The 25,275-nt window shown below is 39.6% G+C and overlaps 1 protein-coding gene across 1 annotated transcript in view; it reads right to left on the minus strand.

Annotated features, from left to right (window-relative positions):
• IPO7 (importin 7) overlaps window positions 1-20,075 on the minus strand; it is a 61,609-nt gene extending 41,534 nt beyond the window's left edge. Inside the window, exons 1-2 of the mRNA XM_079787109.1 lie at window positions 19,828-20,075; window positions 1,689-1,770 (exon numbers count right to left, since the gene is read on the minus strand). Coding sequence (XP_079643235.1) covers window positions 1,689-1,770; window positions 19,828-19,911 — 166 coding nt within the window. The 5' untranslated portion in view covers window positions 19,912-20,075. The remainder of the gene's footprint in view (window positions 1-1,688; window positions 1,771-19,827) is intronic.
• Window positions 20,076-25,275: the final 5,200 nt, after the last annotated feature.

Raw genomic sequence — 25,275 nt, forward strand, 5'->3', positions numbered from 1 at the left:
GGTTGCAGGCTCAATCTCCCGTAGGGGGCACGCAGGAGGCAGCCAAGCAATGATTATCTCTCATCATTGATGTTTCTCTCTCTCTCTCTCTCCCCCTTCCTCTTTGAAATCAATACAAATATATATATTTTTAAAAAGGTTCCATTATTGTGTAACTTATATACCAATTTATTTTTTAAAAAACCATAAAGCATAAAGCAATTACATTATATTCAGTCATTTATTTCCTGAGTATCCTCAATGTGTCAGGCAATATTTTAGGCACTGGAAATACTGTTAATGTTCAGACCTGAGATTAAATCCTAACAACTGAGAAATAGTTTACCGCATATGGCACTTTATGGTGAATATAACTTTTATTTTTTAATTATATTTTTAATGATTTCAGAGAGGAAGGGAGAGGGAGAGAGAGATATGGAAACATCCATGATGAGAGAGAATCATGGATCAGCTGCCTCCCACACCCCCACACTGGGGATCGAGCCCTCAACCCGGGCATGTGCCCTGACCAGGAATCGAACCGTGACCTCCTGGTTCATAGGTTGATGCTCAATCCCTGAGCCATGCCCGGCTGGGCAAAGACTAACATTATGTAAAGAAAAGGCAAATGCTTAATATACACTTAAGCAGGGGTGTGGGATGTCTGGCCATCGAGCCATATAAGGCCCGAGAAATCATTTGGTCTGGTCCTGCGGTGAGTTAATTAAATGTTTGACCAAATATAGCAGGCTAATTTTTAAGTTGGTAATTCTGTATAGCCTGTGTGAATGATGTTATAAATATCCAAATGGCCCTTGGCAGAAAAAAGGTTTCCCACCCCTGCACTAAAGAAAGAAAAAGAGCACCCTTGTTTTTTTTAAAGAACAAAATTGGTGTAACGGTAAAAAATAACACCAGAATATAAATTATAAATTGTTTTTCTAGAATGATGAAATTATTAGTATTTTATATTTCCTATGAAATTTACATATCTTCAAGTAAATAAAAATAAAACATGAACATATGAAGTCCATTATTTTGCAGACTAACAGATATTAGAAGTAGTGTGCCACATTTTCAGACTTTGATACTGAAGTAATTGCTCAATATCTCGTTAAAATCTGAACTAAGAAATAGTACTTTTTAAAATGTTGTACTAAACAGTAAAAGCAAATAACTATAAGGAACAATCACATAAACAAAGAATCTTTTTGTGTTGTTGTTAATCCTCACCTGAGGATTTTTTCTCCATTGGTGTTTTTAGAGAGACTGGAAGCGGGGGGAGGGGGCACGCACGGGGAGAGACAAAGAGAAATAACAATGTAAGAGAGACACATCAATTGGTTGGGGATGGAGCCTGCAACCAAGGTGTCCTTGACCAGAATCAAACCCGGAACCCTTTATTTAGTCCACAGGCTGATGCTCTACCCACTGAGCCAAACCAGCTAGGACAGCAAAGAGTCTTAATAAACCCCATCAATTTCTCTTTCCCGCTTCTCTTCTAATCCAATGAAATACTACATTCCTTTAAATTAAACTCTGTCACCAAATATCAAGGCACCTGCCATTTGTAGTAAACACATATGGGTAAAATGATTTTCAGGGAAGAAAATCACTGAAGGGCCATCCAGGATATTTCTGTTATTCAACTGTAAACCTTTTAAACAAGTTATTTACATACACTCAAGAAAATAATTCAGGAAACTTGCCTGCTTGTCTCACAGGTAAATCCAGTTGTTCTGACATAGTAATCTGAAGCAGTGTCGAAACAAAATTCAGAGACTTGTGTGCCTATAAACAAAAACATACATTTTAAATTTCAGCAAACAAATATTCTCAGTATTCTATTTCACGGTTTGGCTGTCACAAAAGGCTCTCTGTAAATTGGTCCCAGCCTTATTTTCTGTCACTCACCTATAATAACTCAAAAAAATTTAATATCCTAACTCCTAAAACATTTGGGATGTTTGCATTTGCCTGCATTCTACTGCATTTCCCATTTACCCCAGTTAGCATTCTTAACCTACACTGGTATCAGTAGCACAAAATCAATATTCTGTGACACCTATTTCCCCAATTCAGTAATAATTTCTCCATAGAAACGTTGTGTGTTCAGTTTGTAAAAATCAATCAACTGTATCCTACTGATCACTTTTCTATATGCATGTTATATTTCAATAGAAAAATTAAAAAGCAATATTTTGAACATTCAATAAAAGTAGGATACAAACTATGACAATAATTTAATAAATACTTTTATAAGCATATGCATTGCAACATATATAGAAACAAAATACATCGAAAATGCTAATTATCTCTGGGATAGTGGGATTATAGAGGAGCTATTCTTTTTAAAAAAAACAAACACAACACATGTTTTTATTGATTTCAGAGAGAGAGACTGGGAGATAGAAACATCAATGATGAGAGAGCATCACTGATTGGCTGCCTCCTGCATGCCCCACACTGGGGATTGAGCTGGCAATCTGGGCATGTGCTCTGACCAGGAATCAAACCATGACCTTCTGGTTTATAGGTCGACACTCAACCACTGAGCCACGCTGGTCGGGCCAAAATTTATTTATGTAGGTGTTCTTGGTGCAAGACACCATTGCCAGGAGCTGTAAATATAGGTTTGAACAGAACAAATGAGGCTCCCTGACCTCATGGAAATTTAAGACTTTAATGAAGAAAAACAAGGTAAACAGGTAACTGCAATAAAGAAGTCGAGGACATAATGGAAGAATCAAAAGGAGAATCTCCTAATTCAGAGAAGTAATGCTTAAATTCAAGATCTGAACAGGAGTAATTAAGTGCATGAAGGGGAGGTATTTGCCCCTTTCAGTGCTCTATAAATAGATCTGAACACAGTTAAACGACTATTAGTTTCTTGAAACACCCTTAATCTATGCAATTCATACACCACTTTTCCTGGCCCTTTCTCAGACTCTTTTGCTAGTTTCTCATTCTATCCTATCTAATAAGAGTAATATGCAAATTAACCATCACTCCGCGACAAAATGGCGGCCCCATAGCCACAAGATGGCGGCGCCCAGTCACCTCAGCCGCGCTGCTGGAGCGTCTGGCCTGTCCGACCAGCAAACAGAGCCCGGAGAGCAGGGCATGGCAGCTTCCTTAGCGCGGCAGCAGGGAAGTCCCCAGACATGGCAGACAGAGCCCAGACAGCAGGGCTTGGGGGCTTCCTTAGCAAGGTGGCGGCGGTAACACCCTGAGGCCCCGCAGACAGAGCCCGGACAACAGGGCATGGAGGCTTCCTTAGTGTGTCTGTGTCGGCGAAGCCCCCAGGCCTGGCAGAGCACACTGCAGGGCATTGGGGCTTCCTTTGCATGGCGCATGGCAGCAGCAGGCAAAGAGCGGACAGCAGGGCATGGGGGCTTCATCTCCATGGCTGCAGCGAAACCCCCAGGCCCCGCAGAGAGCAGAGAACCATGGGGAGTGGGCCTAAGCCATCAGTAAGACATCCCCTGAGAGCTCCTGGATTGTAGAGGGTGCAGGTTGGGCTGAGGGACCCCCATGTACGAATTTCGTGCACCGGGCCTCTAGTTTAATATATAAATGCTAGAACCTGGTGCCAGGACTCAGTCATTGGATGTCTTTTCCACTCCCAGGCGATTTATCCAACCCATCTTTAAACAAAATGTCAAATATGTTATATCCAGCCCAAATCATTCTAACAGATCTATTTAATAATACCCTATCTTCATTCTCCCAAGTTGCTCACATTTATTATGTTCAAACTATCTTTTCCCCTAAAAGCTGTGACTCTTTCCTTGCACTACCTCATCACTATCCTCAGTCATTCATGCCTGAAACCTGAATGTCATCTTTAATACTTCCCTTTTCAATACATCAGGCCCTATCAACCCAATACCCAAAATGCTTATATAATTAATATATCCACTTTCTCCATTCCCATCAACACCAACCTTGTCCTGGCTTTATACCCCCTTTTCCTATTAATTAGACTTTAAGCTTCAGTGACAGTAGGGACTATTCTGTTTGTTTACCCAGTACCTCATGAGGGTTGGCATTTAAAATATTTTTTAAAATTATTGAATGAATTAACAAACAAACAAAAAATGCCGTGGAAGCAGTTGTGATCATCCAGGGGCATTGTAGAGTGAAAAAGGGTATTTATATTTAAGGGGTAGACAATTAGCCCACAAAGGACACTACTATCCATATTATGACTATGGCACTTTTAAGGCCACTTATATTACAGAATATATCTTATCTGTTGCATCAAATTATGGACTGCTGAGATCAGATAGTCTTCGCTATAAATACAGGATGGGGCAAAAGTAGATTTACATTTGTGAGTACCTGAAACAGTGTATTCCTGTATTATTATGTATTAATTATTGTATTATTTTCCATGTAAACAATTATAAGCCTACTTTTATCCCACCCTGTACAGGTGATGTCACTTTCTACATTTTTAACTCTTGAGCAAGTTAATTCAGTAAATCTAAGTCCTCTTTAATTTTTTAAAAATTATATTTTATTGATTGCAGAGAGGAATGGAGAGGGGGAGAGAGATAGAAACAACAAGGGTGAGAGAGAATTATTAATCAGTTGCCTCCTGCATGCCACCACTGGGGGCTAAGCCTGCAACCTGGGCATGTGCCCTGACCAGAATCGAACCATGACCTCCTGGTTCATAGGATGACGCTCAACCACTGAACCATGCCGGCTGGACTAGTAAATATAAGTCTTAAATATGGAAAACATTTAGCAAATATCAAAACATAACAAATGTGGTTTCTATATCCATATACAGTAGAATCTCATCTTTCTCAGAGTGTATGTACTAAAGCATAAATATTGCCAAATTAATCTTTAGCTCTTTAAATCCCCATAAAATACAGCATACATATATGGTTTTGTATATACAACACTCTCTTGAGGTCCCAATTTTGCATTTTTCCTTCTGAGTTGAAAAAGACTGCTTTCAATGATTGGAACCTCCAATGAAGTTATTGGTTTATGCTTAGAAGTCATGCTAAAACAACAAAACGACCACAACCACCAGTTTTTGTTGGGTGGATAGCTACGCATAAGTGAGCATATTCCACTCACCATATCTTCCTACAGCACAACAGGTACTCCAAAGTGCTACATTAACAAAGGACCTCTACCAATTTCTAACGTCAAGTTTAAGTATAAAAAAATAAAACTGCAAGAGTAATTAAAGGGAACCACGGTATCTATCTTTTTTTAAATGTATTGATTTTAGATAGAGAGGAAGAGAGAGAGAAACATCGACTTGTTCTACTTATTTATGCATTCATTGGTTGCTTCTTGTATGTGCCCTAACTGGAGATCAAACCCCACAACCTTGGTGTATTGGGACGATGCTCTAATCAATTGAGCTACCCAGCCATGGCCATAGTATCTATTTTTATCATCTTAGTGGGTAAAACCTAATCATGATGAAAGCTGAAAGCCATAGAAGAGTTTTAGTATCAAGTAAAACTTTGTTTTAAGAGGACGGGGTGGGGGAGGGGAGGGAGGGAGGGAGGGAGAGAGGGAGAGAGAGAGAGAGAGAGAGAGAGAGAGAGAGAGAGAGAGAGAGAAACATCGATCCATTGCCTCCCATATATGCCCCGACCAGGGATTGAACCCACAAGCCTTTGGTGTAAGGGACCATGCCACCAACTGAGCCATATGCCCCTCCCCCATAAGTGTAAACAATGTAAAAGGAAATGAAAACATCTGGAACATCAGAGCAAGGGTTAATCACTCCAAAAAGAAAAAAAGATTAAGCAAATATATACAAGCAAATTACAAAAGATTTAATACAAGTGGACAGGAAAGCCCTACCTGAAAACAATATATGCAATACACCAAAGTGCTAATGAGGATGTAAAAAAAAAAATGGAACTCATAGTGTTGGTAGATGTATAAAATGGTACAAACATACTGCAAAACTGGCAGTTTCTAACAAGCATGGACTTTATAACCAAGCAATTTCAACTTTATGTATCCAAGAGAAATAAGTGCTTATGCCCACAATAATACCTGTCCATTGACAAGTGAATTTATAAACAAACTGTGGCACAATCCATAGAAGAAAATACTATACAACTTAAAAAAATAAAATCAACCTACAGAATCAAGCAATACAGTTCTAAAACAAAAACAAAAAACATATTATGAAGCCAATCTCCCTGGGTACAATGGGATTCTCTTATATGTACATGAAGTTCAGTGACAGACAAATCTAATCTATAGCTAACAGAAGTCAGAATAATGGTAACCTGAAGGAGGAAAGGTATTGACTGGTAAGAGTCTAAAGGAAATAGAAATATCTCTCTCTCTCTCACTCACTCACACACACACACACACACACACATCTTTGTCTTTCTTTTCATTTTATTTTTTATTTTAATACTAGAGGCCTGGTGCACGAATTCGTGCACGGGTGGGGGCCAGCTGGGGAGAAGGGCCGTGGGCCGCCCCAGCCCCTGGTAGAACTTCGGGTCAAACTCCCTGTTAAACTCCTGGTGGAGGAGACAATTTGCATATTAGCCTTTTATTATATCGGAATGTGTGTGTGTGTGTATCCTATCTAATAAAGAGGGAATATGCCATGACAAAGATGGCAGCGCCCATAGCCACAAGATGGTGGTGCCCAGGCCCCTCAGCCCTGCCAGAGTCCCCCAGTCCTTTCAGACCAGCCAGGGAGGGGGGCAGCAGGTGCACAGTGAGGTGGGACTGCCCTCAGCCCCCTAGCCGCCCAGGGCCAGCCAAGGCTTGCACTGCTGGCAGTGGCAGCAGCAGAGGTGTGATGGGGGTGCTGCCTTCCCCTGATTGCCGGGTCGCCTCCTGCCCCTGAGGGACTCCCCCTCCAGTGCATGAATTTTCATGCACCAGGCCTCGTGTGTGTGTGTGTGTGTGTGTGTGTGTGTGTGTGTGTGTGTGTGTATCTTGATCTGGATGGTGGTTATCTAGCTAAAAATTGATAGAGCTGAATATATTTTTGAGCTTTGTATTACATGTAAATTACCCATCATTAAAAAAAAAAATTCAACAGAACTGCCTTTGCCTGAACATTTACAGCAGTATTATTCATAATAGCCCCAAAATGGAAACAACCCACATGTTCATCAACTGATGAATAATTAAGCAAAATATGGCATACATTTGTATAGAATGGAATATCATTTGGCAATAAGAAGAATGAGATACTGATACATGAAACAACATGTATGAACCTTAAAACCATTATGCTATATGAAGGAAGCCAGTCACAAGACATATCATCTGATTTCATTTATATGAAATGTATAGAAAAGACAAATCTATATAGACAGAAAATAGCCCAAAACAGGAGGTATAGGGGAAACAGTTTTGAAGTTTGTGGTGATGACTGCATAACTCTGAATATATTAAAACCCACTAAATTGGATATTTTATGTGGCTGAACTCAATAAAATTATTTTTTAAAAACTAAACTATGAAAATAATTTAATAATTTAATTATTTTGTTTTTGTCACTTTGCCTTCAAAATACAGAATAGCCCTAGCTGGTTTGGCTCAGTGAATAGAGCGTCAGCCTGCAGACTGAAGGGTCCCAGGTTCGATTCCAGTCAAGGGCATGTACCTTGGTTGCGGGCACATCCCCAGTAGGGGGTGTGCAGGAGGCAGCTGATCGATGTTTCTCTCTCATCGATGTTTCTAACTCTCTATTCCTTTCCCTTCCTCTCTGTAAAAAAATCAATAAAATATATTAAAAACAACAACAACAACAAAATACAGGATAAATTTAAAAGTGAAACTGACAAAAAGTATTTCTTTCAGACAACTGAGCTTAGATAGACTAAGGTTAAGAAAGAAAGGATTATTTCAGTCAGCGAGAATGGCACAAGTTAGCAAACTCAATCTGGGACATCTACTTACCTGTCACATACTCATTTCCATGCTGTTGAAATCCCTAATGCAGGAAAGTCTTGTAATTCTCCCAAGAAGATAACAAATGTACTTAATGTAATACTGAATATCAGACACCAGATTTCCAAGAAAATTGAGACATAAAGTAGATAGTAACTGGGGCTGGGATAAGAGATTAAGTGTAAACTGGAAGAAGTAATTATTGGGGTAATGAAAATGTTCCAAAACTTGATTGTGGTTAATAGTTGTAAGTCTACTAAAATCACTGATTTTCAACACTTAAAACAGGTAAATTATGGAATGTAAATTATACCTCAATAAAGCTTAAAAAATAAAAAGACCATTATAAAACACAAATCAAATAAGTCATACATTAAATGTTCAAATTTAGAAAAATCATTTTTCGAGTCACTGGATGATCAACAACTTTCTGGCATTATTGGGTATAGCGAACTATAACATATTTAAAAGAATTTCTATCACATATTAACTACTATATTTATTATCATACTAATGGCCCAGTGCACGAAATGCGTGCACATTAAAAGGTGATTAATTAGAGGAAATAATTTAATATTGCTACTTGCCCTTTCTCTATAATAGAAGTGTCAGAGATGAAAGAAAATTAGTAAAATGTATATGAAATCCTTCCTCCTGTCAGAGTCTGGGGCACACCACGGAACCCAGAGTCAAGTCCCCGCCCACCAACATACGCCTCAAAATTGCGTGAGACCCAGACCCAGCCGCCCCCCCCCCACCATTGGGCTAGATCCAGACCCGACCAGTCCCACCCTTGTCAAGCCCTGCTGGGCAGGGGGTGTAGCCTCAGATCCCCTGGACAGGGGGCGTGGCCTGAGGTCCCCAGTTCAGACTGGGGCGGGGGGCGTGCCTTGAGGTCCCCCGTCAAGCCCTGCCAGGTGTGTGTGTGTGTGTGGGGGGTGGGGGGGTGTGCAGCCTCAGGTCCCCCACCAAGCCCCATCGGCAGGGGGCACGGCCTGAGTTCCCCTGACCCAGCACTGGGGGTGCACCTTGAGGTCCCCTATCAAGCCCCGCTGGGTAAGGGGCCCGGCCTGAGGTCCCCTGTCAAGCCCCATCAGGCGGGTGGTGCGGTCTGAGTTCCCTCAGCCTGGTGCCGGGGTTGGGGGGGGGGGGGGGGGGGGCGCGGCCTGAAGTCCCCTGTCAAGCCCCGCCGGGCGGGGGGTGCGGTCTGAGGTCCCCCAGCCTGGCGCTGGGGCGGGGGGGAGTAGCCTGAGGTCCCCTAGCCCAGCACCAGGACAGGAAGCACACCTTGAGGTCCCCCGTCAAGCCCCGCCAGGTGGGGGCATGGCCTCAGGTCCCCTGGCCTGGCACTGGGGTAGGGGGTGCAGCCTGAGGTCCCCTAGCCTGACGCCAGGGTGAGGGGCGTGGCCTGAGGTCCCCTGTCAAGCCCCACAGGGGCGGGGAAGGGTGTAGCCTCAGGTCCCTGCTGATTGCTCGTTAAGGCTCCTTATGGGAACTTGGCCTCAGCTGTGGGTGCAGCCATCTTTGTGACGGAGTGACAGTCAATTAGCATATTCCATCTTTATTAGATAGGATATTAAAAGATCTTTATATTTTTATGGTAATTAAAAAAAATAAGCAAAATATCACTTGCATCAATATCACACACACACACAAAACTCTTTAAAATTTGAATAATTATGGTATTATTCTCAACTGCTTGGCACACTTTAATATAGTCCTCAGAAAATGCTCCAATAAATATATTGTGTCAATGTATAAATGTAACTTCTGAGTGCTGGCACTAATTACAGACCCCAGAACTATAGAAACAAATCGGCCATTAAACATCATTAAACAGAGCTAAAACTACCAATACTCAAGCTTAAAAGCTACTAATCATAACACAAAAACCTTTCTAGACAATTTCTCATCTTGTCATTATTTATCATCAGCCCAGATAATTCAACATTCACCCTCAATTCATCTAATCAAAATTCTTCAAGGGTTCCAACTCCATCTCTCTCTCTTTTTTTTTTAAGTATTTTATTTTTAATATGGTTTATTGATTTTTTACAGAGGAAAGGAAGGGAGAAAGATAGAGAGTTAGAAACATCAATGAGAGAGAAACTGAGAGAGAAACATGGATGAGCTGCCTCCTGCACACCCCCTCCTGGGGATGTGCCCGCAACCAAGGTACATGCCCTTGACCGGAATCAAACCTGGGACCCTTCAGTCCATAGGCCGACACTCTATCCACTGAGTCAAACCAGTTAGGTCCAACTCCATCTCTTTTAACTCCACTCCATTTACTAGTACTTAAGTGCAAGACACCACAGAGATAAAAGTTCACTATAAGGTAGGTTGGGAAATAAATTCTAATTGGACTACCAGGTAAAATTTTGAGTTAGACGCTAAAGGACTTAAACCCACAGAAACAGGCAGAAGGATTTTTAAAAGGAAAAGAAGTATGGGTTGTGTTAAAGAGGTTATTAGGAGGAGGAAAGAGAATAGTGAAAGGCAAAAATGAATAGGCAAATTATACCCACATCAAGATCTAATAAGTGTGAACTTTTTTTGCAAAGTTTTTACATGATCAGATCTATGCTATAGGAAGGTCTTTTTTTCCCCTCATGCTATAGCTACTAAACCTCCCATTTAAGGTATTATATGTGTACAATCTTACCATTGCCCCCCCCCCCACTCCCATACATGCCCTCACCCCCCAGCGTTTTGCGTCCACTGGTTATGCTTATATGCATGCATTCAAGTCCTTCAGTTGATCTCTTATCTCCCCCACCTCTCCCTAACCTTTCCGCTGTAATTTGACAGTCTGTTTGATGCTTTACTGTCTCTGTATCTATCTTTTTGTTCATCGGTTTATAATGTTCTTTATTATCCATAAATGAGTGAGATCATGTGGTATTTTTCTTTCATTGACTGGCTTTTTCACTTAGCATAATGCTCTCTAATTACATCCAGGTTGCTGCAAATGGTAAGAATTCCTTCTTTTTTATGGCAGTATAGTATTCCATTGTGTAGATGTACCATAGTTTTCTGATCCAGTCATTTGCTGACGGGCACCTAGGCTGTTTCCAAATCTTAGCTATTGTAAATTGTGCTGCAATGAACATAGGGGTGCATATATCCTTTCAGATTGGTGTTTCTAGTTTCTTAGGATATATTCCTAGGAGTGGGATTACTGGGTTAAATGGTAGTTCCATTTTCAGTTTTTTGAGGAAACTCCATACTGTTCTCCACAGTGGCTGCACCAGTCTGCATTCCCACCAGCAGTGCACCAGTGTTCCTTTTTCTCCACATCCTCGCCAACACTTGTCGTTTTGATTTGCATCTCTCGGATAATTAGTGACTTTGAGCATGTTTTCATGTGTCTCTTGGCCTTCCTTCTGTCTTCTTTCGAAAAGATTCTATTTAGGTCCGTTGCCCATAGGAAGAGAAGGTCTTGAAGCAGAATAAAGGATGTAATTCTAGGCCAGGTGACTATAAAACATTACAGTTAGGAAACTATTGTTACAACAGGCCATAATAGGCCTGAAAAACTACTCCAGACAGCTTTTCCTGCTCCCCCTCCCCAAATAAAGTCTCACTTGACAAAAGAAAAAAACATATGGAAAAACACATCTATCCACATAATCACTCCCCTGACCCTGCAACCCTTTTAACCTACAATCTTTTCCCTACTCCCTTGCAAGCATTCTATTCAGGGTTACTTGCTTTTCCAAGTTTACAATATTTTAAAAGCTTTCTCCCTCAAAAGTCATTTTACTTTAACCTCTCTCAGTTTGAAATATCAACAACCCTTTCCTCCCCCTAATAGCCTTTTACTTATTACTAAAGTAATTCATGGTTACTGGCAGAAAAATTATGAAATTCATTTAAGGAAAAAGGAAACTAAATTGCCCACAACCAACCTTCTTACTTAAAATTCCTTTTTTGGCTTTCTTCTACTTTTATGCACAATTCTCCAGTCTCCTTTTTCTTGTTTCTCAAAGTCCCCAAAATGGGCATGGCCCAAAGTGTAGCCCTTTAGTCCACCCCACATCTCTGGATCATACTTCCTTTCTCTCAATTCACCTGCAGAAAAAAATTTAATTTTCCACTGATGCTTTCTCGCCTAAACTTCAATCCCACATTTCTAACTACCTACCAGACATTTTCTCCTGGATGATTACCAGCACATCAAACCAGATTTAAAAATTAAATCGTGTTCTCTCCAATATCAGTTTCCCTTCTAGACCCACATTTTCCAATGCACACCTAATGCCGCTATCTTTTAAAAAAATATTTTAATTGAATTTTAAAGAGAGGAAGGGAGAGAAACATCAATGTGATATTAAAACATGGATCAGCTGCCTCCTGCACGCCCCCTACTGAGGATTGAGCCCAAAACCCAGGCATGTGCCCTGGCCAGAATTCAACTGGCAGCAGAACAACCTCTCTGTGCACGGGACAATGCCCAACCGACTGAGCCACACTGGCCAGGACTGTCCCTCTTTTAATGCTTACTCTTGAAGCGATTACTTTTAATTATTTCTCTCCATTGGAATGCAATCAAACAGGCCTTCGATTAGCTACTATACATACTTTAACACCCGTGTATAAGAGAGAGAGCGGCTTTAATGTAGAAGAGAGAGGGGCTTTAAGGGTACTGTGACATCAGAATTTACATAAAATAAATACAACCAGATAATTTCAAGAGTGCGGGGATTTCTAACCTTTCTGTTTTACTAAAGAATTTGATAAAGACAAATACTTTATCTTGCCTAGATGAAATATGTGACAGTGAGGTTAAATCATCATAGTGGTAAATCAAGACTAAAGCTCTTTATTGTGTCCTCCTGTCTTTCATTAAATAGTGATACTTAAATGCTTTCCAACTAAAGAGTTTTTAAAAACTTTTACATTACTTAGTGACCAAAAGAAAATCCCACTTTAAATCAAACTTATCATTAATGTCCTCTGACAGGAACAAACAATAAGTAAAATTATATATACAACAATATATCTGAAAAATAAAATTGTTTTCTTACAAATGTTAATATAGTGCTTTCTTCTTTTAGAACTTTAATGTGCTGTGTCATTGAATAACTTCCAGGCCAACAGCCAAAGTATCCAGGGACATTTTCTCTCCCAAATTCAAAACAGTATCTACTTAGCAACATTCTTCTTCTTCTTGTTTAAATCTTCACCCAACGATATGTTTATTGATTTTGAGAGAGAAAGAGACAGAGAGAGAGAGGGAGGGGAGAGAGAAACATCAATTGGTTGCTTCCCAACCAGGGATCAAACCCCGCAACCTGGATATGTGTCCTGACCAGGAATCAAACCTGCCACCTTTTGGTGTACAGGAGGATGCTCCAACTCACTGAGCCACCTGGCTAGTGTCTTAGCAATATTCTTAATTAAAGAATGTTACCTGCTCAGACTACATACTGTCTTCAAAATTATATACACTTTTTCAGACCTAAAATTCCCATTAAACAATGCATAAATTCTTTAATAAAATCAAGTTAAGCATTTATAAATAAAATATATAATTTACAGTAATAATAGTCACCATCTGTGAAGATCCCAGAAGTGACTCAGGGTAGTTTATAAATTTAATAATAAACATAAAATACCAAGAAACTAATCAAAGCTAAGCCACTTACTTTTTCACATAAAGAATGTGAAAAAAAAAAAGAAGCATTTCTGCCTACATAACCATTTTTTTTAGCACACTAAGCTTAGAAATAGAGGGTTTAAAAGGCTCCTAGGTAAGCCTTCTAATTCCACTTAGGGCATTTTTCTTGGCTGCAAGTATGAGAGAATATTGATGCTAAGATCATATCTGCCTAACCAAAGTCAAATTTAATATCTTCCTCATCTAAAACTTATACATAGCTCTATTATAAGCCTGACCACATATGAGGGCTGTGTTGACTATGGAGCTCCAAAAAGGCAGGACTCATGAATTTCTTTATATCTACAACTTAGTTCAGTGCTTACTTAGTACAGAGACATTGCTATTAAATGAACCAGACGGGAAATTGTCATTCAAAATAATTATTTCAAAAAATTGTTTCCTAACATTACATTTAAAACTTCAGTTCAGCCCAGCTGGTGTGGCTCAGTATTGAGAGTTGCCTTATGAACCAGGAGGTCCAGTTTGATTCCGTCAAGGAATATGCTCAGGTTGTGGGCTCGATCCCCAGTGTTGGGTGTGCAGGAGGTAGCCAATCAATGATTCTCTCATTAATGTTTCTTTTCTTTTTTTAATATATATATATATATATATATATATATATATATATATATATATATATATATATATATATAAAATTTCAGAGAGGAAATGAAAGAGATAGAAACATCAATGATGAGAGAGAATCACTGATTGGCTGCCTCCTGCAGGCCCCCTACTGGGGATCAGCCCAAAACCTGGGCATGTGCCCTTGACTGGAATCAAACCTGGGACCTTTCAGTCTGCAGGCTGACTCTCTACCACTGAGACAAACCAGCTAGAGCATCATTGATGTTTCTATCTCTCCCTCTCCCTTCCTCTCTGAAATCAATAAAAATATATTTTTTAAAAACTTCAGTTCAGCCCTAGCCTGTTTGGCTCAGTGGATAGAGCGTCAGCCTATTCCGGTCAAGGGCACATGCCTGGGTTGCGGGCTCAATCCCTGGGGGTGAGGGAGGTATGCAGGAGGCAGCCAATCAATGATTCTCTCTCATCATTGATGTTTCTCTCTCTCACACTTCCTTCCTCTCTGAAATCAATAAAAATATATTTAAAAAAACAAACACTTCAGTTCAAATGTGAGCTACATGACAACCAGGACTTTATGTACATTATTGGATCACCAACACCAAAGACAGTATTTGCCACATGACAGGCACTCAAATATATTTTAAATAACAGAAATAATTATTTGTAGAATGTCTACTATCATCTAATACTTCAGGGTCTAAAAAAATTATTTTTTTACCTAAAGATTTAATTCCTACTGGAGATAAATTTTTAAAAACCAATGAACTTTATAGTAGAAGCGACAGCCATCGCCTAGTTTAAATAAAATTAAATTAGTTCAAGTAAAATTAAAATATAAGGGAGAATACATAAGATTAGATGTTTAAACAAAGACAAATTTCTAGTTTACACTAGCACAAAAGATCAGAGTGGGGGAAAATGGCATTTAAAATGAGATTCATCAGACTTATGGATGGGAAACACTTCAGTTTTGGGTGATAAGAACTTAACAGGAGGGATGAGCAGCATGAGTAAAGGCTTAGAAAGGCTTTCACTAAAGAACACTGGGAGGAAGAGAGCAAAGAGAGTGCTATCTATTAAAATAATCTGTCAAAAACCTTCAGACATGTTTCATCTGTCTCATAAGTGAAGAACCAAGTTTTTCAGTGCCTGTATGTATGTATGTATGTATGTATGTACATAAAGAAGAGTCTCTCTATCACCCAGAGCAAATAGTCTCTGGAACATAATAAACAATGCTGAATGAGTATCAAATGTCATATTTTAGATTACCTAAACAAAACAAGTTTATAATGTTGCACTTCTAGGTATATAGAAATCAATTAATCTCAAAGTGTAGGTTTTCTGTGTGTTTTTTTTGAGCGAAAGCAAAATTTTATTACAGAAAAGCTCCCTACAGGGAGGGGACCCAAGCAGGTTGCCCTCAAAGTATAGAATTTAAGTGAGAAGTGACAGGTTCCTGTAACACAAATCTACTTTAAAGATTCAAAGATGAGTGCTCTTAACATTTCTGACTATTATTCAAGTTCTTATTTGCTGAATGCAAGAGAAATATTTACTGAGAGACTATAATGTATGTGCCAGGACACTGTGCTTATAATTGTGCCAATTTTCATGTTACAGTAATGCTAGCTACTTAGTGATCTCAGTGTCCAAAGAACATGTACTTGTGTTCTTTTGAGATTAGTGCTGATGATTTTCCAATGAGGTGTATTACTTAGTTAAGAGTTAAATAGGAAATAAAATGTATGATATGTTGGATTGGTTAATCAACTGGCAGTTCAAATAATCTGGAGAACTTAGTAAATGCCAAACACTTTCTGCAATTTTTTACATGCCATCATCTCACTCAACTCACATAACACAATGGCATACATACTATAACTTCTTTCATTTCATAAACTGGGAAAACGACACTTTGAGATTAAATAGCTTTCCCAGAATCCCAACTAGTATAGAATTCTTCAGGTTTTATTTTTAAAGATAAGGTGGTTTTTAATTATATTTACAATACTATTTGTACAAATGATTTTCTCCAATCTTTGAGGCCAAGTTTGTTATAATTATAATAGCAGCTCAAAAAAATTTCATAACATACTGTAGAGTAAGTCAGTGGGGAATACTAAATATCTTAAAAATATCTACCAAACAATCCTTACTGTGGCCTCTAACAGTCTAATGGCTTTCTTAATTTAATCTATATGTAATATAAAATAAATAAATAAATATCTCAAAAATCCTTTCTGTAGAGGTGGTTAACATACTAAAGCCTATGTTGTTATTATAATAAGTCAATAAAGCTTAACATTAACAAAGAACTGCAGTAACAAAATAAAAATTTCAGACCTCATGAAACTAAAAAAATTTTATGATATATGATAAATCAGTGCTATAGAGAAAATAAGCAGGCGAAGGAAGATAGGGAGTATGGTAGTCTGGGAACTCTTTAGTGATATGGAGACAGTTGAACAGTGATAAAGAGAATTGAGAGAACCAGTCTAGGAGATAACTGAGTAATAGGGGCTCCAAGCAGATGGAATCATGAAGTGCAATCTTTCTGAGGCAGGAGCACTTTTTAAAAATAACTATTTGCACTATAATACTTTGATAACATTTATAATTTTTAGTTAGTGATTACTTCACTTAGCTGAAGAGATTCATTCAAATGTCAATGATCTTTTTTTTTTAACTAAACGAACCAAAATATAGCTTTAGTTGAGACATCATGGAATGATTGGTTCATCCTATCTTAGCCCAGCAAGAAGAGCCTGCCAGAAATAAAATATGACTTCCTCATTTTTACTAGTCAAGCTTCTTCAAGATTTATCTGGAATCTATTTCCTAAATCAAAGTTCTGCCACAGAAAATTAATCAAAAAAGTATTCAAATGAAATCACTTCATTAAAATGAAGATTGGAGAGGAGAATAAATATTCTGAGAGAAGTTATCTTAGGAAAATTCTAGAAAATCTAGGCGTAATAACTGAAAGAAATGTACAAAACACAAATAGCTAACTATCACAGAAATGCAGGCCAGATACCAAATTTTCTTTGACAGAATAGATAAGCAGAATTGGCTGTTCCACAGTATTCCAAAACCCTAACAGCAACTTAGCAGTTAAATTAAAAAAAAAAAAAAAAAAAAAAGCTTTGATTATTTATTTTCCAAAAACTAGCTATAAAATACTTAACCCAGGTCTCTATTACAAGATATTAGTACATAGAACTAGACATTCAATACCTGTTTGAGGTATAAATAAATTTCAAATTTGCAGGAAGTAGTATTTATCCAATTTTCTACAAGGGAACCAACTTTTTCTTCCAAATAATACTTTTTAAAATTAATAATTAGCCCTAGCCAGTTTGGCTTAGTGTAGTGTCGGCCTGCGGACTCAAGGGTCCTGGGTTTGATTCCGGTCAAGGGCACATGCCCGGGTTGGGGGCTCAGTCCCTAGAAGGGGGCATGCAGGAGGCAGCCAATCAATGATTCCCTCTTATCACTGATGTTTCTATCTTCCTCTCTGAAATCAATAAAAATATATTTAAAAAAAGAAAAATTAAATTAAAAATTACATGCAAGTATGTTAAGATAATGTTATTAGAGCAAGGTCATGGTAGATATAACTATGACAACTTTTAGTGTGTGTAGGCCAGTGATGGCGAACCTGTGACACGCGTGTCAGCACTGACACGCATAGCCATTTCTGATGACACGCGGCTCAGCGGCCGCATGCCGAGGATGAAACATTTGCTGCTCCTGAGGATGAAACATTTGCGAAATAATGTTTTTTCCTCAAAGTGACACACTACCCGAATTATGCTCAGTTTTTTGGCGAAGTTTGACACACCAAGCTCAAAAGGTTGCCCATCACTGGTGTAGGCTTATAAATACATTATCATAAACAAAATGTTCATCTTAACCTATCACAAAACAAATCAAAATAAAGTGATCCAGCCCCTGCAGTATGGCTCAGTGGTTGCCTATGAACCAGGAGGTCATGTTTGATTCCTGGTCAGGGCACATGCCTAGGTTGCAGGCTCCATCCCCAGTAGGGAGTGTGCAGGAGGCAGCTAATCAATGACTTGTATCATTGATGTTTCTATCTCTCTCCATCTCCCTTCCTCTCTGAAATCAGTAAAAATATATTAATAAAATAAAGTGATCCATAACTCCACCTTTGGTTTACTAGTGGTCCAAATTGGGAATTTGTTTCAGCTCATTATTTTGTACCCAAAAGAAATCTAAGTAATTCAAGGTTACTTTAAGCCTAAGAATTAGGGTATGTATCACTCTCAGTATGATCTAATGCTGGTCTCACTTGTAAAATAATTTTAGTTTGACCTCGCCTGGTGGCTCAATTGGTTGCAGCATCCTCGCTTCTTCACTTTCTAATAATCAATAAAAAAACATGTCCTCGGGTGAGGATTAAAAAAATATATGTAATTAAAAAAAAAACAATTTTAGACTTAATTTGTCTAACTCTGTGGGTGCTCTTCTTAAAATAGAAGTCCCTTAAGGGCAAGGATCTCTAAAACAGCATTGTACACTGAAGATGTTCAATTAGAAATACTCCTGAAGCTTCTATTAAAGTCAATGTTCATATTTTTTTAAGAGTTCCATTCCGATCAGGGCACATACCTAGGTTACGGATTTGATCCCTAGTTCGGTGAGTACGAAAGGCAATCAATCCCTCATGTTTCTTTCTCCCTCCCTCCCTCTCTAAAATCAATAAACATATATCCTCTAGTGAGGATAAATATATACATACATACACACACATATATAAAATATATGAAATTTAAAAACAAAGAATGAAACTAAAGATAGAACAATAAAATATCCATCTAAGTCTGTTTTCCAAGGAGTGGTCCCCAAAAAGTATGGGGGAAAGGAACACCATCCGCTGCGAGTTGACAGGGAGTTTGGCAAGTTTCAAGCACTCTCACTTGTGGCCTAATTTTATGAATGGAAAAAACTCTGCATCAAAAGGCGCGCCTTGTCCAAGGTCAGTCAAGAAGTTAAGTGTTGCAGCTCTACCTAGAAGGGTGCACTTCACCTGACACTTTCCACTACATCGCCCTGCCTCCCCTGCCGCCGGAGGTAGAGTGAATCAGACGCCCGCACTACCCTCAATCGGCTCAAGAGGCGGGGGAAAGCTTTCGGTAGCCGGTCAACCTAAGGGAGAAAGTTGGGCAGGTCACCGATCAGCCCAGTGAAGTGACATGTTGACAGGCGCAGCTCCCAAAGGAACAGTTCTGCGTTCCCAGGAGCCCCTCCAAACCTGGCGCCGGCGAGACGGCTCCCGGAAACGTCTGAAAAACCTCCCAGTGAGTTTCGCCCCCTCCTGGGCGTGAGGAACGACCGGGGAATGAGCAGAGGACGGGCCGGCCACCCGACCCAGCCATGTGTCCAGCCCGTCACGCCCGCCTCGCCCCAGCCGGTTCCTCGTGCCTCGACCGCAGCCAGAGGCCCAGCTCGGGACCCGACGCAAAGGCTGTCTGGGCCGCCGCCACCACCGCAGCAGCCCGAGGCGTCCCGGCGTGGCACTCGCCGTCAGGTCCCCGCCCCACCTCCCCAGTGGAGCCTCTAAGCGACGCTGTCCGCGTCCCTAGCCAGGCCCGGAGGGATCGGCCTGCCACCGTCCGCCCGACCGCCCGCTGCCGCCAGCCCGGCGTCCTTACTTCATTAAGCTGGCGCTCCGCGGCCTCACGCAGGGCAGGATCCATGGTGCCCCGCAGGGCCTCGATAATGGTGTTGGGGTCCATCGCAGCGCGGACTTGCTAAAACCCCAAGGCTCGGGTGCTTCTGAGCCAGGAACAGCACCGCTCACTGCGCACATGGACCCGCCGCGCTCCGCAGCGGCAACCGGCGCGAAAGGAAAGAGAAGCGCCAAAGCCCCGGATAGAACCTCTTCGCCTCGGCGTGGAGGCGGGAGATGTTCCGGAGATTTCCTGTCAGCAGACCGCGGAGCACCTTGGGATGTGTAGTCCGCGTGTGCAGTCCGCAACCCACGTGGTCCTGAGCTGTCGCTCATACAAATCAAAAAGGAAAAATGTTCAGACTGCACAGAAAGAAATTTAAAACAATCAATTAAAAATATTTCACATTATGGTATACTTATGGTGACTATAAGATGTATCTGATACAATAAGTGATGCAATCCATTGTTAGTAGCTGTGTAATTGAAGGAAACCTTTTCAAAAGCGTTTTGAGACAGTGTCTCTATATGCCATAAAAATGTTTATACCCAAGTTAAAAAAAAATATTTGACCCAAGTAATCCCATTTATGAGACTTTCCTAAGAAATAACACAAAAAAATTAAATGAGCCTTACGTGTGAGAGGTATTTATCACATTGTACATTTATTATAATTACCAAATACTAAAATTATGGCTTTTTATTGAGCATCCAAATTTTGTCAGGAACGTTATATAAATCACATCTAAATTCAGAACAAAAGCATAATCCCTATTAAAACCCACCTTCTTTAAAACAGTTAAATGGTTTCAGAAAGGTTAAATAACTTGCCCAAGTTCACTTAGATATTAAGAGGTTCACCTAGGATTTCAAAACTAGGACATTTCTGTTTTCAAAGTTTTCATTCCATTGAATTACTCTGCCTCTCCAGATAAATGTAGGCCTGGCCTGCGTGGCTCAGTGATTGAGTGTCGACCTATGAACCAGGAGGTCATGTCCAGGAGGTCACGGTTGGATGGTTGGATTCCAGGTCAGGGCACATGCCCAGGTTGTGGGCTCGATCCCCAGTGTGGGGTGTTCAGAAGGCAGCTGATCAATGATTCTCTCTCATTTATGTTTCTATCTCTCTCCCTCTCCCTCCCTCCCTGAAATCAATAAAAAATAATATAAAAAATAAAATACATTGAATTTTTTTTAAAAAAGAGAGAAATGTCAGACAATACAGGAACCCTACTTTGCTATTTCCATCCATTTTGGTCTCCCTAAACTCTCTAAACTCTGTCTCCTTGACGCAGTGAGACCACAGAGCTTTTTATGGGAACCCCTTCTTGCCGTATGGTCCAGATAGTGCCTTCAGACACAAAACTGAGGAAACTATTTGGCTTACTTTACTTGTTTTCTTTCTCTCAGGGACCACAATTCTAATCTGCTTCTTATTTGAAGTCTGAAAACAGTTGTTTCACATATTAAGTTCTACTTGTTTACAACATGGGTGTTCACTGTTACTCTACCATGGGTGGAAGCAAAAGATACTCTGTGAAATTTTTAGGTACTATGCACAGGTGGATACTCTTTTTATCAACTAAAGTATTCAGGGTAGCCATGAGGATCAAAAAAGAAATCACATATCAGAATTATTATTTTAACTCACAACAGAAAAGTTTCCTTTTATCTGCCCACTCATAATGTGGAGGAGATATGCTACTTACTTTGTCCTTTAATCTTTCAGATATATTTAATAGTTTTTTTAATACGCAGAGTCAGTGCAACAGAATCTGAAAGGAATAAAAAGTCAGAATATATATGAGGTAGCTTTAGGCCACAATACCCCCAAAACTCTAACCTGAGATCTGTCTGATGACCCCATTTCCCAGGAAGGAGGTCTGTGGATATTTGGTAGTCTTCATTTTTCTAGGAAGGCAATCTAATTGAGAGCTGACTTAGAAACACACAGATCCCCAATACCATAATGGTTTAGTAGAAGGAGCATTAGCCTCAAATTCAAACAGATGTGGACTGAATCTTGACTCCATAACTTCCTAGCCTTGACATGACTGAGGGCCTCCATTTTCTCTTCTATATAATAGGAACAACAGCAATTCTATGATGAAGTTTATGTAAAATCATATATATCAAGCAAGCCCTGCATACATAGTACCCAGAGTACAGTTAACTCAATAAATGGTCATTTGAACAGACACTTCACCAAAGAAGATGCACAGATGGCAAATAAGCATATGAAAAAATGCTCCACATCATGTGTCCTTAGGGGATTACAAATTTACACAAATCAATGAGATACCATTATGAATGGCTAAAACCCAAAACACTGATACCAAATGTTCACAAAAATGTGGAGCAACAGAAACTCTCACTCACTGCTGGTGACAATGCAAAATGGTACAGCTATTTTGGAAGTCAGTTTGGCAATTTCTTACAGAACTAAACAATTCTTACCATATGATCCAGCAATTGCACTCTTTGGTATTTATTTACCCAAATTATTTAAAAACTAATGTCCATACTAAAATCTATACATGGATGTTACTGCAGCTTTATTCATAATTGACAAAACTTGGAAGCAACTAATATGCTTTCAGTAGCTAAATGTATAAACAAACCATGGTACATCCACACTATGGAATGTTACTCAGCAATAAAAATAAATGAGCCCTGGCTGGTGTTGCTAAGTGGTTAGAGTGTCAGCCCACACACTGAAAGGTCTCAGGTTCGATTCCTGGTCAAGGGCATTTACCTGATCTCCTGGCCCCCGTCAGAGCAAGTGCAGGAGGCAACCAAGCAATGTGTCTCTCTCAGATCGATGTTTCTCTCTTGTTTGCTCACTCTCTCTCTTCCCCTCTCTCCTTTCCTCTCTCTCTAGAAATCAATGAAAAATATCCTCAATTGAGGATTAACAACAACAAAAAAAGAAATGAGCTATCAAACCACAAAAACCTGGGAACCTTAAGTGCATATTACTAAGTGAAAAAAGCCATTATGAAAGGAACACAGAATTTTTAGGTCATGAAACTATTCCACAGGATACTGTAATAAGGGCTATATGTCATTATACTTTTATCAAAACCCATATAATGTACAACACAAAGAGTAATCTGTAATGTAGACTATGGACTTCAGTTAATAATATAGCGTTATTGACCTAGCCGGTTTGACTCAGTGATAGAGCATCAGCCTGCAAACTAAAGGGTCCTGGGTTCAATTCCAGTCAAAGGCACATACCTCAGTTGCAGGCTCAATCCCCAGCCCTGATCGGGGCGCATGCAGGGGGCAACCAATCAATTTGTCTCTCTCACATTGATGTTTCTCTCTCTCTCTCTCTCTCTCTCTCTCTCTCTCTCTCTCTCTCCCCCCCCCCCTTCCCTTCCACCCTCTCTAAAAATCAATGGAAAAATATTCTTGGGTGAGGATTAACAAAAAAATAATAATATATCATTATTGGCTCATCAATGATAACAAATTTACCACACTAATGCAAGATGTTAATAATAGCGAAAACTGTGTGGGGAGGGAAGGGCTATATGGAAACTCTATATACTTTCTGCTCAGCTTAAAATTTTTATTGATTGATTGATTGATTTTAGAAACAGGAAGGCAGAGAGAGAGAAAGATGGATAAAGATGGATTTATGGATTCATTGATTGATTCTTGTCTGTGCCCTGACTGGGGATCAAACCCGCAACCTTGGCCTATTAGGACCATGCTCTAACCAGCTGATTAATGTTTCTCTCTCACATTGATGTTTCTCTGTCTCCCCCTTCCTCTCTTTCTAAAAAATAAATAAAAAACATATCCTCAGGTGAGGATTAAAAAAATAAAATAGCCGAAACCGGTTTGGCTCAGTGGATAGAGCGTTGGCCTGCGGACTCAAGGGTCCCAGGTTCGATTCCGGTCAAGGGCATGTACCTTGGTTGCAGGCACATCCCCAGTAGGGGGTGTGCAAGAGGCAGCTGATCGATGTTTCTCTCTCATCGATGTTTCTAACTCTCTATCCCTCTCTCTTCCTCTCTGTAAAAAATCAATAAAATATATTTAAATAAATAAATAAATAAATAAAAATAAATAAATAAAATAAAGTCAATTAAAAAATCAACAGTGGCAAAATGATAATATTATTTAGTGGAGAACAAATTAGCAGTTATCAAGGGTTAGAGATGGTAGTGGAGAAGGGGGTAAAGAAGTGGTGTGATTATAAAAGGGTAGCAAAAGAGAGATGTGGGGATGGAATAGCTCTGTATCTTAAATGCAGTGGCAGTTACACAAATCTACACATTTGATAATAAGACATATAACTATACACACATGTTATACCAATGACAATTTCTTTATTTTTACATTGTACTAATATAAGATATAATAAGGAAACTGAGTGAAGAGTACACATGACTTCTCTGTACTGTTTGCAACTTCCTGTGAATCTATAATTGCATAATAATGAAGTTTTTAAAAAATACATGTTGTAATCAAGAGGAATCTAAGATATAAATGTTAATGTCTTGTCATATCCTGGGTGAGGTCCTAGAAGAGAAAAAGGATGTTAGGGGAAAACAGGACATGTGAATAAAGTAGACTTTAGTTAATAATAATGTAGTGGTTCAATTATGACAAATGCACCATACTAATGTAAGATGTTAAATAGGGACAACTAGATTTGGGATATAAGGAAACACTGCATTACCTTTGCAATAAATTTGAAATTTAAAGCTATTCTAAAACAAAAAAGTTTATTTATATATATAAAAGCCCAGTGACCGAATGGCAGAATGACCAGAACGACCGGTTGAACAGTTGCTATGATACGCACTGACCACCGAGGGGCAGACGCTCAATACAGGAGCTGCCCCCTGGTGGTCAGTGCGCTCCCACAGTGGGAGTGCAGCTCCGTTGACCAGGATGAGTGATTCTCCCACAGCTGTTGATCCCTGCAGGCCACGCCCCCCACCAGTGCACAAATTCGTGCACTGGGCCTCTAGTTTAAAAATAAATAAATAGCCCTAGCCTGGTAGCTCTCAATTCATTGGGCCTTGTCCTGTGCATCAAAAGGTGTTTGATTCCCAGTCAGGTCTCATGCCTGGGTTGTGGGCTCAATCCCAGGTAGGGGGCATGCAGGAGGTAGCCAATAGATGTTTCTCTCCCACATTGATTTTTTTTTCTCCCTTTCTCTCCTCCTCTCTCTCTTCCTCTTAAAAAAAAATCAGTAAAAATATTTTTTTAAAAAGTGGCAAACTATTAAGATAATTAATCCAAGTAAATATGTAAGGATTTATGTCCAGAATACATAAAGAATTCCTACAAATCAGTAAAACAAAAATAAAACCAACCAGACAACTCAATTTAAAAATATAAAAAATGACTTAAATAGACATCTCCACCAGACATAAAAACAAAATGGACAATAAACATATGAAAATGT

Source organism: Cnephaeus nilssonii (genome assembly GCF_951640355.1).
Source record: "Cnephaeus nilssonii genome assembly, chromosome: 13".
NCBI classification, from domain to species: domain Eukaryota; kingdom Metazoa; phylum Chordata; class Mammalia; order Chiroptera; family Vespertilionidae; genus Cnephaeus; species Cnephaeus nilssonii.